Source organism: Paramormyrops kingsleyae, chromosome 5, assembly GCF_048594095.1.
Source record: "Paramormyrops kingsleyae isolate MSU_618 chromosome 5, PKINGS_0.4, whole genome shotgun sequence".
NCBI lineage: Eukaryota > Metazoa > Chordata > Actinopteri > Osteoglossiformes > Mormyridae > Paramormyrops > Paramormyrops kingsleyae.
Genome location: NC_132801.1, coordinates 30,060,664 through 30,079,045, shown reverse-complemented (window position 1 = coordinate 30,079,045; position 18,382 = coordinate 30,060,664). Strand labels below are relative to the sequence as shown.

Here is an 18,382-nt window from a genome sequence, read left to right as displayed (position 1 = left end):
CTTACAACGTGTGAATCACCGCTCCTTCCACCCCCATAGTCTCCAAAACAGAAAAACAAGATTTAAAAAAAAGATAAGAGATGCTTTTGACTCTGCCGTTAAAAGCACATCCACGTCAACACACATTTCAGGAAAAAAAATGTGCAAAAATCCTGATTTTTTTGTTTCATGCACGTGATTAGGAAAAAAATCCATTATTTATAATCGAGTACTTTCTAGATTTAAACATTTCATGGCGACCATATACGTTTATCACGTGAACCATTTTGCAGTAAAACAAGACCCAAACTGGGTACAGCCACACATATTAAATGGCTAGAGTCTGGACTGTATTTATATAAGCGAAAAAATGTAAATGTAGCAATTGATGTATTGACTGACAGCTAACAAGGCGTCGTGATTAATTCTAATATGTAATTACGGGTTTGTACACACACATAAAAGCATTAAGGATTTTATTTTTAAACAAGTCATGTAAAGTGGTGCAATAAGCAAATACCATCGAACAACATTCTTAAGGGCTCAGGTCATTTTATAATGTGAATCCACAGCATTTTTGCCAAAAGGTTTACTTTGAATAGCACGACGTCCTTGAATCGAGGAAACGTTATTTTTCAATAGGGGGAGAAATTCAGCAGAAAATAGTTGTTCTTCCGCAATGCGCGTCTTTCAGCTAAGAGTTACTGTCTATCTCTTGTGCTGGATGAGCAGCGGGTGCATCGGATCGGACTCGCAGGGTCTCTGAGCTTCTCTTCCGCACACGATTCGCCGCCTTACCTTCTGATATTCGGGGTCCTCGGGACGGAAAGCGCCGCCGATCGGCTCGAATTGCAGGTTCAGGTGCGGCAATCGATGCAGCAGGTTCACCCACCAGGGCGGCGAGTAGCTGACCACCGCTGCCATGATAGGTGGCCGAACGAAGCGTCCCCCCTCCCCTACAAGCCACCAAGCGTCGTCTCAGCCGCCGACTCTCGATATCCGGCTTTCGAGCCGGGAAGCGCCGGGCTCCGGGTCCAGACCCTGCCGCTGTTTGAGAGGAGACGGCGTGCGTCCGCGGTCTGTATCAACACCCCGGATCAGTAGCAATAAAATCTAAACGTGCAAAGTTTGCGGATGATTTGTCTCGCTATTTTCCCATTAATCACAGCAAAAAAAATGGTGGTCCGAACACACTGGCGCGGCTAGTTAACAGAGTGCGGCTGCATGCTACAGCTGGCCAGATGTTAATGGGGCTTCGTGCAAAAGGCGGAGTAGCGCCTGGGCGCCCTGGCCAGTCGTTCCCCCCGATTTCTCCTGATTTCTCCTGCTTTCCTTTCCCTCCGGGCGCCTTTGACGGGCACCGCCGCTCCCTCTTCTCTCTCTCTCTCTCTCTCTCCCCGTCTCCGCAGGCGCCACGCAGCCGTCGGAGTTCACTGGTTAACCGGCAGCTCCTCGCTCTACATTTCCTCCATTTTATTAACCCAACGAATGGGGTCTGGGTTTGTTTTCAGTCACTCGCTGCTTTTGAAGAGAAAACAAGGATAATGGCCGACTGCTTGTTATATTAAGCTTTCAAAAATTATAGACATGAAATGCACTGTTGAAGCAGTTAGGCGGCTGTTAACTAAACTGCACTTTGCTTACAGTTAACTTTTATACATCCGTCTCCAATTTGGTTCCGCGTTCTGCATGGTACGTTTCCTAAATACAAAGGAAACCTGAAATTACATTGTCCGCGCAAATCCCACAGTACCGAACTGCTGAATGGGGGGAGACATACTATAGATACAGATGACACTGAGTGAAAACTATTGATATACTGTTTGATTTGTTCAGCATTGCATTTTTATGGATTGAACTACAAGTAGATTGTCTTTGAAGAGAAATAATGCAGCAACACAAGCATTTTTTATACTACTGCGGCTTCCGGCAATAACACTGAATTTCTCATAAAATCTTACAATCCACGGATACGTTTTCCACAACGACACCATTACTGTAGCAAGTTAAAGTAATAAGTCTTAACAGCCACATTTTCCCGAGCGTGAATACCGACGGTTGAAGTGCATATAATTGAAAATGCTGACATCTAGTGGCCGAAAATGGAGCGTCCGTAATACATGTACGTATGCGATACGCCCGTGAACAGGCTGGCATCTGCCAATGGCTGCTGTTGTTGATTACATGAGTCTAGGTCATGATGATGAAATGAGGAAAAGTAAAAGGTGTGTCTCCTTAGTTGCTGGCAGGAAACTGGATGCCCCCCTTCCCCCGCAAAAATGCAGCACATACACACAGACACATTTACTTATATATCATTGTACATTGTGTGTATGGGGCCTGTGTTTAACTGGTACTCCATCCAGGCTGTACCCCCACCCTGTGCCCTGTGCTGCCTCAGACAGGTTCCAGGCCCTCCCTGTGACTCCGACCAGAATAAGCAGTCAGAAGATAAATATTCCAAAATCAAAAATATGAATATTTAATGTCATATACTAATTAAGAGCTTTAATCTGTCAGCCCTGGTATTTGCAATTGTGTGGTGCTACTTAAGATGCAGAGGAGTGATAATGTTCCTGTGTCATTGTCAGAGCAATGGCTTTGTTGCATGGACAAAAGCTTCCATTTTATTAAGAATTTTCATATAAAGATGGTTATTCCAGCTCATTGTACAGGGGAGACTTTTTAATTGGGTTTCTATAAAAAGGAGTAATTAATATAAGGAGTGTATCACAATTTACTATTAAACACTCTTTTGTATTTTCGAGTGGATGATTGCGACATAATTCATTGCGGCGTTATGCAGCATTCCCTGCGATGGTTTGGCATGCCACCCAGTGTGTTCCCCTGCCTTGTCCCTTTCGCTCCCTGGGAGACCCCAGGATCCTTACAGCCCTGCACTGTAACTGGCTGGAAGACTGCTGCTGTGTGATGCTGGGATCAGCATGACACGGGGCCGTTTAGTCTTCATCCGGAATTGGATTACCTTTGCTCAGTACTTTATCATATTGGGAACTGCGGCTTCTCTGTTGTTTATTATATTATTATTCATTTAGATCGTTCAACTTCAGAACAAAGAAGTATTTTAAGGGGCTTAAATGTTTCCAATTATTTTGTTTTTAAATTTGTCCATTTGTTCTCTAAAATGCTGTTTCACCGCACATCTGACTCTGATGAACAGAGAATGAAAGCAAACAAGAAAACTGCTAATAGTTAGGTCTTTTTCCTCATGTATGATCTCAGATATTGTTGTAAACCATGAAGATACAACATTGGTACGGTTTTAAGCGGCTTGTTATAGGGCAATCACTCTTCCCGAAAAGCACTTCATAGCGCATTTCTAAAAACAGAAGCGGATTCTGGCGCCCTATCAGTCTTTTGCCATCTCATCAAGTCTGAAGCCCCCTTTATTACTCTGTCTTTCTCAGGTTTGACTGCACTGCTGAGGTGCTGCCTGCTAAGTGATTGACACAAATTATTTTTAGCATTCCAAGTGACAGGCACTGCCAGAACCTCTTAAAAATCAATCAGTGCATCACAGCTATGCACTAACAACATACACTGTCTCATCCCATGACCACAATCAATTACTGGTACAGTATTCTATTACAATGAATGCTTTACCACTAGTTCTTTGTTTTGTAGTGTGTCAACTGGGAAGGTCACAATAGATAGATAGATAGGTAGATGGATAGAAGATAAACTGACCCACACACATACACTGTATTGCCAAAGGTATTGGGACACCTGCCTTTACACACACATGAACTTCAATGACATCCCATTCTTAATACATAGGCTTTAATATGGAGTTGGCCCACCCTTTGCAGCTATAACAGCTTCAACTCTTCTGGGAAGGCTGTCCACAAGGTGTATGAGTGTGTTTATGGGATTTTTGACCATTCTTCCAGGAGAGCATTTGTGAGGTCAGGCACTGATGTTGGACGAGAAGGCCTGGCTCACAGTCTCCACTCTAATTCATCCCAAAGGTGTTCTATCGGGTTGAGGTCAGGGCTCTGTGCAGGCCAGTCAAGTTCCTCCACACCAGACTCATTCATCCATGTCCTTATGGACCTTACTTTGTGCACTGATGCACAGTCATGTTGGAACAGGAAGGGGCCGTCACCAAACTGTTCCCACAAAGTTGGGAGCATGAAGTTGTCCAGAATGGCTTTGAATGCTGCAGCATTAAGAGCTCATTTCACTGGAACTAAGGGGCCGAGCCCAACCCCTGAAAAACAACCCCACACCATAATCCCCCCTCCACCAAACTTTACACTTGGCACAATGCAGTCAGGCAAGGACAAACCCAGACTGTCTATCGGATTGCCAGACAGAGAAGCGTGATTCGTCACTCCAGAGAACACGTGGTCTGTGTGCTTTACACCACTTGAAAAAATAGTCTCTCAATTTATTTATACTCACTCAATGTGAAACCTGAGCCTGATTGAATGAACACAAAGCTGATATCCTGGCAGGAATTGAAGACAGACACACGAAGCTCTTCCTCAGCAGCTCTCAGTCTCTCTCTGTTTTTAGTTTTTATACGAGTCAGGATTGAAAAGCTCAGCTCACACAGATATGTCGTGAAAAATGTCATGTTGAAATAGCTTTGTTTGTGTAGAATACATCAATATTACAGCATATTATTTCCAAATAATTATTAATTTTCAAAAAAGTTTTTTGAACCAATTAAGTGAAATTGGACAATCTCTCACGGCGCATTAATGTGCTGTGGCACAGTGGTTGAAAATCACTGCTCTATGCGCTGTTCTTCAGCTAATCTGAAGGCCCCATGATGTTTGGAGGTCTGTAGCTATTGACTCTACAGACAGTTGCTGACTTTTGCACACTGTGCACCTCAGCATGCGTTGTCCCCACTCTGCGGCCTACCACTTCCTGGCTGAGTTTCTGTTGTTCCCAGTTGCTTCCACTTTGTTATAATACCACTAACAGTTATCTGTGGATTATTTAGTAGCGAGGAAATTTCATGAATGGACTTATTGCACAGGTGGCATCCTGTCACGGTGCCACGCTTGAATTCACTGAGCTCCTGAAAGAGACCCTTTCTTTCGCAAAGGTTTGTAGAAGCAGTCTGCATGCCTAGCTGCTTGATTTTATACACCTGTGGCTATGGAAGTGATGGGAACACCTGAATTGAATGATTTAGAGGGGTGTCCCAATACTTTTGGCAATATAGTGTACATACTTGATTGATTCAGAGGGACTTTTAGGCACCCAGTAGCTTACACATACAAACAAAACTCTATGCATATGACCTAAGAATAATAACAGAATAGATCATTAAAAAATGATAAGCATGAAATAGTGAGAATACTAATCACTAAAGAGTCACTATGATACAGCATGTGTCAGAGGAGGTAGTGGTAGGCTCAAGACCTTATGCTGTAGTTATTAAAAGAAATGAACTTAGTCACAAATGTAATAAGTTTAATAAAAAATATCAAATAAATACATACATAAAATTGCATTACTTAAAATGTACAGACATTTTGGTAAAGTCCTGATGCACTAAAACACTTATCCTGGGTTGAATGACCATTTTACATTTTTGTTAAAATATTAGCATTACTTACAGAGAAAGTTGTGATTTGTATAAAATGTTTTATTATGCTTAGAGAAAGCCATGTCGCAGCATTTACAGTATATCAGGTGCAGTTTCACAGTCTGAACAAGAAAAACAGTTTTTATTATCAGAGTTGCTGAAAATAACACTTGTTTGCTTGTTTCGAAAGGGAAGCATCCATCTGTGTTTGGATATATGAAATTCACTTATAGGCAACTACAATGTCAGATATACTTTCATATATTCAGAACAAACAACTTTTTTTGTGATTTCAAAAACTGTAAACAAGTTGACTGCACACATTCCAATAGAAAGAAAATATTAAACTGTGACATTTCTGCTCCACATACAAATGCGAGAAGGCACTTATTTTTAAACAACAACAATAATAATAGTAAAACAAGATGACACAATTAGATGCATAATATTGTACATGCATTATAATATATTCAAGTGAGTCTTATCCAACCAGACCAAAAACTGAACTGTTCTATGCAGTTATTGGCCAGGACAAAATTTCCTCTGTGTACATATTCTTCTCCACTGCTAAACAATAATTATATGTATATTACACACCCTTGTATAGACCTACAAAGAACCCATGAGAAGCCCACTGCTGAAGCGCACATATCTGAAGTCACATGTATTCACTAGAAATAAATGTCCCGTCGTCTCAGGGGCCTGGACGGTGAAATTATGATGTCATCAGAGTCATCGGAATCCCCAGCTTTAGCAGACTCAGCAGCCGGATGGAGGTCTAGCTGTGCTGTTTGAAAAATATGCCCCATTAAATCAATTTTCAAAAATATCCCATTTCAGACTTTTTAGACAGTAGTTTTTCTTCAGAAAGTCTTTGCACTACTTGTAATTTCACTTTTCCTTGGCTGCCATTTTTAATTGATGGGCTGACAGCAAATAATTAAATTATGCTAATTCTGAAAATTTATATAATCCTACAAATTAGTGATGGCATTTTTCCTGCTACTCCAGATTAGTGACTGACAGAAAGAATTTATTTTTGATTGCACAAGTCGTGGCACAGGAAAAGCCCAAATACTACAAAATGCTGGTTAATGAGAATGTGAAGACATGTCAGTTACATTTTGTACCTGCCTTACCCAAATAAAGTACTCAATGTCATGCAATAAAAATCAAATTTCTTTCTTATAATTACTCTTGTTTACAATAGTTCAAAGAAATACTCCCAGTCCTATATAACAGTATTGATGCTAGCAAAAAACAGGAAGTGCTGTGTCAATGTGAGGCCTTCAGTGACACACACCTGGACCTTGTTTCCTCCTGAGAGAGGAGTAGTACACACTGGACTCTGTGGCACCCTGCTTCTCTTCAGTAGAGACATCAGGAACATCCTCCTCAATTTCTTCCTCATCACTTCCCACGACTGCTCTCACAGCTTAAATATGGCGAAAAACATCATTCTTTACATTCTCACATTATTCCTGGTCTACGAAGGAACAGGGCTCATCTGCAGTAAATAGGAGAGCCACCTTGATCACGTCAACCTCAGTAAGCAACTGAAGTATTCCAAACCATAGTATACCAAAGCAGTATTATGTGGTGTGCCCCACTACAGTGCATATCGAACTGAAGTATTCCAAACCATAGTATACCAAAGCAGTATTATGTGGTGTGCCCCACTACAGTGCATATCGAACTGAAGTATTCCAAACCATAGTATACCAAAGCAGTATTATGTGGTGTGCCCCACTACAGTGCATACCGAACTGAAGTATTCCAAACCATAGTATACCAAAGCAGTATTATGTGGTGTGCCCCGCTACAGTGCATATCGAACTGAAGTATTCCAAACCATAGTATACCAAAGCAGTATTATGTGGTGTGCCCCACTACAGTGCATATCGAACTGAAGTATTCCAAACCATAGTATACCAAAGCAGTATTATGTGGTGTGCCCCACTACAGTGCATATCGAACTGAAGTATTCCAAACCATAGTATACCAAAGCAGTATTATGTGGTGTGCCCCGCTACAGTGCATATCGAACTGAAGTATTCCAAACCATAGTATACCAAAGCAGTATTATGTGGTGTGCCCCGCTACAGTGCATATCGAACTGAAGTATTCCAAACCATAGTATACCAAAGCAGTATTATGTGGTGTGCCCCGCTACAGTGCATATCGAACTGAAGTATTCCAAACCATAGTATACCAAAGCAGTATTATGTGGTGTGCCCCGCTACAGTGCATATCGAACTGAAGTATTCCAAACCATAGTATACCAAAGCAGTATTATGTGGTGTGCCCCGCTACAGTGCATATCGAACTGAAGTATTCCAAACCATAGTACACCAAAGCAGTATTATGTGGTGTGCTCTGCTAACCGAATTTGATAAAGATATGCCAAGTCTCTACAGATTACTAACTTTTGGGTGTCACAGAACGCATCTCATTAATATTTTACCCATACTACTTAACTGCTTACCAAATTATAGGCGTAAATAAACATCCGTATAGTAACAAAAAGCTGGCGTCCAGCCAAATGTTTCACCCGTCATCGGAAGACCTGGTAATTGTTCCGCATGTGTGATACAATATCGATGTGATACTGTCCAGCCCTACTTTGAGTGTGTGACAATACTTTGTTGTGACGTGGTCTCCCCTACCGTGGGCTTTCGATTTATACTTCTGCGTGGATTTGGAGTCCCATCTTAGTGCAGATAATGCTGCAGGGTTCTCAGTAGGCCTGCATTTAAAAAAAAAAAACAGTCAAATGACTCAAACACGTATCATTACTGCAGCTAAGTGAGAGACAGCTCCGCACAGCCATAAAGCACCAACAAACCTTATATTTCCCAATATAAAACACCCAAATCTTCATTTTTGGACAACAAATGCAATTGTCCTTGTACTTTATGCATGCTGCTGTTGTGTTTTCCTTTAAAGGGAATCAAAAGCAGAAATTACAGCAGTTTTGTACATACCCAATTGAGTTTTAGGAGCCTCTTTAAAGTAAATGATCAGTTCACAAAACAATAGCGCCAATCCCACTTTAATTAAGGTCTCATTCATTTTAAAGGTATATTATTAAGAGGCTGTTAACCCAGCCAGTCACACCCAGCGTAAATATTAAGGAGGTGTGGCTCTGAGACTGAGATGGACGAGCACCTGTTCACCTGGTCGCTTTTAAGGAGCTCCGAGCCAAGTGTCCCCTGAACACAGACTGCAGGAGTACCACGACGTCATCCGGAGCTCCGTCACTGATGTGACGTGTATCGACGCTGTCACAGCATTCTGCCTGTGGGCTCTGAAAGGGAAGATGGTGCTCTTCCATATCATTGACCTTTATTTTCTTCTGACAGAGATCTTTCCCAGTCTAATCCAAGACCAGCAGACAATTTCTACTACATTTATATTCTTCTTTATTAGAAATTGCCAACCACATGATCAAGTGTCAGCAAGCTTCACTGAACTCTATTTACACTAATCACTGTTATTAAATGTACCTCTCACTCTTACACGGTCTTGCTTTTACCACACTTAATACTCATGAGAACCTTTAGTAAGAAGCTTGATAAATACAGATTTTTTTTGCATTGTCAGATAGCATTACTGCTGGGCTGTCCATGGGGAGCATTTCCAACTGGGAACAGTCAGGCAATTACTGAAATGATAGAGAGCCATCTTGTGGTCTCTTCATGTTACTGCAATACTTGTGTAAAAGTATGAAAGCTATGAAACCACAATGACATATCTGGGGATAATGAGAATTACTGAAGCATATTACAGAAATTTCAGACTATAATGTCAGACTAGAAAATGTTACCTTAAAGTTGGATGGTTTGCATTCATGGTTTTTAGCATTTAGTGATTTTTGCCGAGTCAAATGTCCTCGCATTGCAGACTGAATTAAAATAACATCCTGCAAATACAGATACAAATAAAGAACAATGAAGTTTCATAGTACAGCTTTTTTACCATTCATAATGTCTTAACATTAAACTTGGTAATGCAAAAGGAACAACTCAGAGAAATTAAAAAACACATTTATATGAGTGACATGCACACATCCATACATTTATACCAAGTTTCAGCTGTTTAAAGCAATTTTTTAGGCAAAACTCTTAAGTGACAGGGGTATGAAAGAGCTTGTTTCAAGCCTAACATTTCTGAAGTAAACAATCTGCCACTGTGATTGGTCGAAACTATAGACCCACGTCTGACACGTCTTGCATTTAATTTGGTTCTGAAGATACTGATCACAGCTCTCAAAACTTCCAGTGCTACTTTCAGCTCACTTATTTGCATAAGACATAATGGACAGGAAATGCAATCTCAGAACATCCAAGACAGGCAATTAAATATGATGAACAAAGGATTTACCTCTTCAAAATAGTCACATTTATGCTTCTAAAAAGGAAGAAGAAAAAAAACACACAAACCTTATCGTGATAAACTAATTGTGCGAGTAGCCTGCACTATGGTAACACTGTCCTCATATTCATGGGAGAGAGTACAGTGTGTGTTAATTTATCTTCTATGAATGAACTAAATGTATATATAACAGTGAAATGTGGGCACCCTGCATGTTATAAAGGGGACCCCTGGAGTCGACGTACACATGGAGCAGCTGTTACCTCCAGTCCGTGCTGCTGCCAACGCTGGTGGACGCTTTTTGCTGACATTTCCTCCGTCTCTCCATTCTCGTGCTGCTGCACTTCCTGTGCAGACGCAGTCGCCTGGTGGACATCATCTCTCAGCGATGCCGGACTCGTCTGCATCTCTCCTCTTACGCCTCCAGAGCTTTGCTCCTGAAAGATGTTCTAAAATTGTTTAGAAAAAAAGTTTATCATCTTTTCCCTCACTCATCAAGAAAACAACATGACAAACACCATAGAAACCCACAGGAATATGGATAATCTAAGGTCTCAACCAGTCTGTAACAATGGTCACTGTAGACACCAGCAAAACCACCACCAACTCAATTTTGACGTCTAAGAATGTGAAAATCAAAATATGAAGTTACTCTGATAAAACTAAATTATTAACTACAGTGTTCAGTATAATATGAGCCAGAAATTACTGAAATGTTTCAACAATCCTCATCATGACTGTAGGTTGTTAGGCATTAAGAAGATCGTTGGTTTATTACCAGTTCACCATGCTGTGAAGATTTCAGTGTGGAATGTCTTTCCTCTTCCAACTGGGACTCCAGAATTTTAATTTTTTCTGTCAGTTTTTCAAAATCCTCCCTGGGTAATGGGGTGGGGGTGCAGCAGACAATTAAATTATACCGAGGAAGGCTGTGATTACCTTCTAAACTGTGAAGGAAGTGTAAGAAATTTAGAGGACAAAATGATCAACACAAGCACATTATCAGTAAACCCTGGAGGTGTTAAATATACAGTAGGGGAAATAATAAAAGTATTGAACACATCAACATTTTTTCCAGTAAATATATTTCAAACAAGGCAATTTATATGAAATTTTCGTATTAAATCAAACAACACACAAATTTAAAGAATTCACAACCTTAAACTAAATAAATAAAGTTCTGTGTAATAAGGTGGAGTGACATAAGAAAGAAGTATTGGACATGTAATACTTAGTGGAGAAGCCTTTATAGTGACGCTTCAACACGCGTCCTGTATGAAGGATCTCCCGGACTACACTGCTCAGGTGTGATTTTGACCGATTCTTCTAAACAGAACGTCTTTAAATCTTGATGGTTCTGGGGGGCCTCTTGTGAACCCTGATCTATAGTTCCTTCCACAAATGTTCAATTGGATTTAAGTCAGGTGGTTGACTGGGCCATTCTAACAACTTGATTTTCTTTCCCTGAAACCAAATGAGAGTTTCCTTTGATGTATGTTTTGGACCATTGTCCTGCTGGACGTTTGGTCCTCACAAGATTTCTGACCAGAGAGTCAGAAAGTTAGTCAGAAGAGAAGCCTGAGAGCCAATGCTGACACAATCAATATTTATTTCCCCCACTGTACAATCCTATTACTGGTAATATGAAATATTGTGTAACATTGACATTTTTACAGAAATTTTATTAATTTATTAATAGTCTCATTTCAAACAATATACAGAAGATTCAAAAACAAAATAGATATGAGAGCTGTATTTAAGGGGTTAGGGTGTGGCTCAGCGGGTTAAAACATTGTGTCTGTGATCAGAAGGTTGCCGGTTCAACTCCCAGAGCCCGCAGACTGATGCCATCCTAAGCAGTCCCTAATCCCCAGCTCCATGGGCGCTGCACACTGGCTCACCCTGTGCTGTGACCCCCAAGCTTGCTCTCACTTGTGCGTCTCATGGAGAGCAAGATGGAGTAGGTGAAAAAGACTTTTCCCCACAGGATCAATAAAGTATCACTGTTCTATTCACTGAGAAAATGGCTGGCATACAATAAGAAGGAAATGAACTGAGCAGATGTACCTGAAATGGCGACGGGCCTGATCACGCTGTGTCGTCTTCGCCCTCTCGACGTCCTTCACGGCTCGGGCTCTCTCTGCGGACAGCCTCTTTATCTCAGCGCTGAGGTGAGGAGAGGCGACAGCGGCAGTGAGAGTTACGCGTGTCAGCCTGTGTTCTTTGTGTGCTCTCACAGAAAGATGGTTGGCGTATCGTTTAGAAGAAGGCTGTGTACTCAGTATCCACAACGTTACAAATTAAGTCTTTCAAGTGCTAAAATAGCAACCTGATTCTCAAGCTAAGAGGTAAAATAAGCCCTAGGAAGTATCCTGCTGTGGTGCCTGTTAGCGAGGCCTAAAGACCCAAACTAGACCAGTGTATAAATACATCACATAAGAATATCACGTAAGAAATGGTTATTACTGGCCAGTGCTTTACAGTGATGACTTATATAAGTACTGATGGACAACTTTCATACTCCCACCGTGACACATATGTGAAACAAACTAAAAATAAGTATAGGAATAACCACATGATTTTGTTTAGAATTTGCTAGTGATGGCCAAATGAAGCTTCGTGAACAAATTGCTATATTTTCTGACACCATTAGATGGTGATCTCTGTGCAAAAAAGGGCTGAACTCATGCCTCAAAGCAGACCAATAGCACCATCTAGTGGGGTCAAAAATACAGGAAATGGTTCATGAAGCTTCACTTGGCCATCATTAGAATTTGCTTTATTCTTCCTTAACAGTTATGGCATAAATTGCTACTATGGCAGAGAGGGGCACAAGGCAACACTACATCATCCTTACTCTCTGTCTGCAAGCTCCTTCTGGAGGTTAGCCCTCTCTTCTCGGAGCCTCTTGACTATCCCCCGCAGACGGGCACACTCCTGAAGTGCTTCTTTTTCTCTGGAGTGCGCAGGCGCCCCCTGTGGGATGGGGTCTGTGTCGGCCACCCCTGTGTTGGTGTTGGTGGACTTGGTGCCATTACTGAAATCAGCATCCTTGATTTTCTGGAAGGGAAATTTGACCTCAGGATTGGTTCTCTCACGGATTATCAATCCTGGTCCTACATGAATTCTGGTCCTTGGTATTCACCTTTTCCAACTCAATGACCCGTCTCACCAGTCGCTGTTTGCTCCAGTCGGAATAGCCTATAGAACAGGGAAATTCAGGGCATATGAATAGCACAAGAAACCCAATTAAGCTCACATCAAAGGAATGACATATCCCTAAGATCCCTGTCAGACTGTACATAAATCAGGGAAATATTGTGTGAAAGGTGAACAGGAGTGAATGAAGCCAACCTCTCGATGTGCTGGAGGGACTTCCCATCGCTCTCCTGACCTCCTCCCTAAGAGCTTTATTCTCTTCTTCCAGATGCTTGACGTTTTTTGACAGTTTAAGGACAGCTGCATTAAGAACCTTCTGCTGTTTCAGATGTGCTCTGTTCTCAGCAGCATTACTGCAAAAATACAGTGACATTTTAATGATGCCCCCCTTTCAAAAGCTATCAATATCTTCTCAATAGCTCTTAAAACACTTTAATACCTCTTCTCTGTTGACTCCGCACTGGCTAGTAAGACTCTTAGTCTCTGTACCTGAGTAAGATAATAGTGTTTTTAATCATCATGGGGTACATAATTAATAAATACACATCCATACATCCATTTTCACAACCACATGTAGTACAAGTTTTGCTCAACCTGGAACCTACTCTAGGGGAAACAGGAAGCAAAGAAGCACTTTTAAGCACTTTTAATTGCAATTTCAAGGCACACACTAACACACACAATCAGGCACTATGAGCAATTTAAAGACAGCAATAAATCTAACTGCATACCACAGGTCTTTGGATAGTGGGAGGAATCCCACACAAAGTGAGACAAGCAAACTCCATACACTGAGCCACTACCCATTGAGCCACTGTGCTGCTTAAATAAATAAACATAAATTTGGTAAAACAAACAATTTTTTAAAAATTTAATTTACACTGTTTACATGCTAGATATGTCAGGGGAATTATTTAGACTGAAAAATAGCGCTAAAACAACATTCAGTTTAATTTTATTGATGTGGCGCTTTTATCAAGGAACACTCTCACAAAGCACTTCATGGAGTCTTGGACCTGAGGCCCTCAGAGAGTAAGCCTGTTGCAAGGAACTCTGTCAAAGAGAAGAGGAAACCTTAAAAGGAACCAGACTCAAGGGGGAATCCCATCCACCGACTGCTGTCAGAGGTGGACATTTCAGGTCCGGAAAGTAAAAATCCAGACCAGGATTTTGTTTCAACCAACCTGCTGAGTATAAAGATTCACAGCCATATAGTACTCAGCTGGTTGGTTGAAACAAAATCCTGGTTTGGATTTTTACTTTCTGGACCTGAAATGTCCACCTCTGCTGCTGGTACTGCAAGTTCACATAAGATCAGTGCGGACATACCTCCTCATAGTATGTCTCCACAGTAATCTTCAGTTCTTCTATGTTGGTAGTCTTTAAATCACTTTGTAGTTTGCTAAGGATTATGAAATATGTCACTATCAGACAATCAGTCTACATAAGACCCCTTGGCAGCAGACAGTATAAACAGCTAAGGAGTAACACTTGGGATGGTCATAGCATTTGTTAGTTCACATCCATGCAGTTGTATCGTTGAGCTAAAATGCTGCTCTGAGCTAAAATATTTCAGTGCAATTTAATTCTATATGTGCAGAGAGTTGCTGGGAAATGCAGTTAAAACATAGATTCAAACTAATTAACCTGAGACTGATCTGATGATTGTCCATTATGACAAAGGCAAATGAAACGATGTAAGGGTGTTACATGGAAAGAATGGCATGCATACATTGTTTCTCATGTTAATTTCTCTGCCTCTGTTCCTTTATACTCATTAAGTAGATTTTGATGTTTATTTTTAGAAATATTGGGGTGGTGTATGGCGCATTGGGTTAATGGTCTGTGGATTTGGGTTTAGTTCTAGCACTTAGAACCCAGAATTACTATAATGTAGGAAATAAGCCATCTCACTTGAACGCAGTATCCTTCTCTTTGCATTGCTGTTCAAGCTTCAGAATCTTCTGCCTCAACCCATAATAGACCTGCAGGAGAACATAATGAATCCAATAATTCAAGTTATTCCGCAGGATCAGTTTGGAATGGCTGTAAAGTTGATCTGCTGCTATCCCCTGAAAATGACAGAGGGAAAACCAACGCTACAGATATAGCCCATCACCAAAAACACCAGTGCCAAAATATACCAATATATATATATAACTCATAACAACTGAGAATGAAGTTTTTAAAGTTAGGTAAGTTTCACTAAAAGAGAAACAACAATGAATGTACTTACTGAACTCGGGTCATTCTTTTTGTCAACCAAGCTTCTTGTGTATTCAGATCCCTAAAAAAAAAATTAAAAAATGATGCCTCTTCTACTGGCTCTAAATAGCAACTTCTGTTTAGTACCTGAAATGACTGATGTCAGAGCATGAGCTGAAGCGACACACACGTCAGTGTGCGAAAAGCAAAACCAATTAGCTGTCCGGCTTTTACCTTGATAGGGTCTAAGAGCTGCTCAATCTGCTTCTCCTTTTTGCTGTTGTCCTCTTCAAGTCTACGGATTCTGGTTTTCATGACATCGTTTTCAGACTTCTGAGCCTGTAGACACTGAAATGAAGAACAAACACATCAGTTATTTTTCTTGTTATGCTCAAAGATGGCTCCCTTCTAATATCCTATATAATGGTGAGTCCACAAACTATAGTAGCAAATAAAAACATTTTAAAAAGAAATTTTCCAAAACTCTTACAAAACTTGTACCTTCTTCAGCTCAATAATCTCATCGTACATGTCTTCTTTCTCTTTGAAGTCTGGTGTCCCTGGAATATAGCCTGAAAATAACAGGGGAAGAACAAAAACAGGTAAATATCTGATCATACATCATAAGCACATACAGGGCACAGCTTCCATTAGCCTTTTTTGCCCGTTATTGTCACCATTGCTGGAAGAGCGGGAATACTTCGGCTTCCTCATCCCAAAAGCTTCCTTCAGGTACTCTGGCACATTGGTGGAAGTGGAGTGTTTAGCTTGATTCCCCTCAATATCTGCTGTCAGAGTTTGCAAGAGTGATTGAAGAAACATGAGGTTATTACATCTTCAGGAATTGTGAGGCTTGGTCCACACATACGCGGGTATTTTTAAAAACATACTGTAGCTTTTTCTGTGCAATTTGGCCTTTTGTCCACATGCAAACAGTATTTTCGGTCACTGAAAATGGAGCTTTTGTGAAACTCCGTCCAGGGTGAACATTTTCAGAAACACTGTTTTCAGTCTCGACGTGTAGACAGTAAAAACAACTTGCTTGTAACGTCAGATTGTGCGCCGTTGTCCATTTTGTTTGATGTAAGTTTGCGCTGTTCGCTGTTTACATTAGCTGTTTTTAGCCTAGCAGAATTGGTAATAAGGCTTCTGATTGGCCAACATGTCTTTACGGTTGGGGTTATATCACCGCTTGCTGGTTTGACATGCTCTTGACAGAGCATTTTAGCATCTTCATGTGGACAGAGATTTTTTTTTAATACTGGAGGAGTTTTTAAAAATACCCAAGTACGTGTGGACAAAGCCTAAGTGTTTCACTACAGCACTTGTGCAGGGAGAAAGCCGTGCGTACAGACCGAGTCCACCTTTGAGAGACGCCACCCAGAAGTCTCCAGGCACTCGCATGGTTAAGGTTTCACTGTGTGGGACCCCGGTGGCTTTTAAGGAATGCCACACTGCAGCTTTTTTTGGATGGAGGTTTGCACTTGTCAGATATGGTGATTCTAAAAGGAAAAATTTTACATTATTATGTCAACCACACACTACAAAAAGTTGATAATGGCCACAAAACAGATGACTGCTCATGCACAGTATTTATTTCATTAGACCTAAGTATACTATTAAAATCAAATGATGACATATTTCATATTTCTGTAGTAAAGCGGACAGTCTTACTAGGAGATGGGGGTGGTTTTGAAGGTGTTTTCTTTTTCTTGGGTCTCTGAAAAGAGACATAGCCATTGATTATTTTATCAATAATACCAGACATGATACATAATCATAGGTCATAAATATGAAAGATCTGCAAACCATAGTTTTGCACTGGTTTATAAACATTGTTTTGCGCTCCATATATGCATAGGTTATATATGACATGTATTACAATAAAAAAACACATTAAAAAAAAATTCTACAGTAATCACTCTTGCATCAAGTACAGCAAAACCAGAGATAAAACTCAATAACAAAACTAAGACAACAAATATGACTAAGTAGATTCAATCTGCTTCGCAAAATTCGACACAAGACTATGTGAGAAACATGTACCTGTCCGGCATTTGAGATAAAGGTGTCAACTGAAAATCCATCTTCCCCCTAAATGAATTTAGGCGACGACAAACGATATTAGCATCAATCATCAGATATCTGTCATCACAGTTTCTAAATCTGAGTGACAAACAGAAATGAACGTTATTAATTTTTCTTGCCGATGATACAAACTAGCTTCTTACCAGATCTTCTAGTTCTTCTTCCGTCTGACAATCACTGACTGCTGCTGACATGCTGAATATATCTGAAATGATCTATTTCATAACGATTAGCTAGCGATACGATATATTTGAACACAACGCATCCGATCATGTCTTAGTCAGACGGTCATTTTATAGGGAGTAGCTATCTTTCTACTTGCAAAGTTTAACTGCCTAGTTAACTACATTGAACTATTTTATTGACGCTGAGGGGTAGATGACATGCACGGTTTTGCAGTGCACAGATATCCTTCCGTCCTTCTGCTTCATTTAAGTAAACCCTGGAGCTACGGAGGTAATTAAGTCGCTGATGCTAGCTAGCGTAGCACAAACGTGCACATGAGTAACGGCTCACAAACATTCACACTTGCTAAATTGGTTCGTTCAAACTTATATTTCTTTATTCAAAATAAAATGCCTTCTTCTTACTCTTGTATTATATATCCATGACAGTAATACATCGTATAATCCAGAAAAACTATTCATTTACTAAAACTGTTCACACTGCATTTTCCCTGTTATTGCTCTCAGTATTGCAGTCGTCTAGCAACCAGCAGCACACAGAAAACATCATCGCCTTCTGGACAATCAGGTGCTAACCCGGGATTCGAGAGTATAGCCGTAATACCAAAGCTTTCCAGACAAAGCGTCGTGAAAGTGGAATATTCTGTAGCAAAAGGCAGGATTACACTCGAACAATATATATGTAATGTATGTGTATGTTTTGCTGTTAGTGGGCTAAATTTACTTTAGAATTTACAGATTAGAAATAAATTCCTGTCAACGATCATTTTAAAGTACCTTAAAAATTACTTTTTTTCTGGTAATTCTAACTCCAAGTTCCGTCGAA

At 40.5% G+C, this 18,382-nt stretch overlaps 2 protein-coding genes across 8 annotated transcripts in view; both read right to left on the bottom strand.

Annotated features, from left to right (window-relative positions):
• The window catches only part of LOC111845469 (protein tweety homolog 3-like), a 55,662-nt gene extending 53,837 nt beyond the window's left edge, over positions 1–1,825 (bottom strand). For both annotated transcript variants that reach the window (XM_023814907.2, XM_023814908.2), the window contains exon 1: positions 778–1,825. In XM_023814907.2, coding sequence (XP_023670675.1) covers positions 778–903 — 126 coding nt within the window. In that variant the 5' untranslated portion in view covers positions 904–1,825. The remainder of the gene's footprint in view (positions 1–777) is intronic.
• Positions 1,826–5,409: 3,584 nt separating this feature from the next.
• On the bottom strand, positions 5,410–18,095 carry iqce (IQ motif containing E). Of its 6 annotated transcripts, none has more exons than XM_023814888.2 (23): positions 17,962–18,095; positions 17,515–17,586; positions 17,330–17,377; positions 16,958–17,003; positions 16,639–16,785; positions 15,961–16,071; positions 15,785–15,855; positions 15,518–15,631; positions 15,315–15,365; positions 14,993–15,063; positions 14,408–14,480; positions 13,518–13,567; positions 13,274–13,431; positions 13,065–13,120; positions 12,777–12,979; positions 11,987–12,085; positions 10,698–10,797; positions 10,183–10,368; positions 9,372–9,467; positions 8,722–8,852; positions 8,212–8,291; positions 6,849–6,980; positions 5,410–6,332 (listed from the first exon to the last, which is right to left on the bottom strand). In XM_023814888.2, the coding sequence occupies exons 1-23, from the start codon at positions 18,016–18,018 to the stop codon at positions 6,217–6,219; spliced, it is 2,268 nt and encodes a 755-aa protein (XP_023670656.2). In that variant the 5' UTR covers positions 18,019–18,095; the 3' UTR covers positions 5,410–6,216. The 6 variants fall into 6 exon arrangements, 5 of the variants coding, with proteins under 5 accessions (XP_023670656.2, XP_023670659.2, XP_023670657.2 ...); XM_023814891.2 differs by having other exon boundaries at positions 10,183–10,356; XM_023814889.2 differs by having other exon boundaries at positions 15,961–16,068.
• Positions 18,096–18,382: the final 287 nt, after the last annotated feature.

What these genes read in the sequence shown, in the direction of transcription:
- iqce (XM_023814888.2), bottom strand. Translation starts at nt 18,018, where the DNA reads ATGAATAGTTTTTCTGGATTATACGATGTATTACTGTCATGGATATAT. An exon ending in CATGGATATATAATACAAGA is followed by an intron (nt 17,587 to 17,961) that starts GTAAGAAGAAGG and finishes GTTATGAAATAG; the next exon opens with ATCATTTCAGATATATTCAG. An exon ending in TTATCTCAAATGCCGGACAG is followed by an intron (nt 17,004 to 17,329) that starts GTACATGTTTCT and finishes GTCTCTTTTCAG; the next exon opens with AGACCCAAGAAAAAGAAAAC.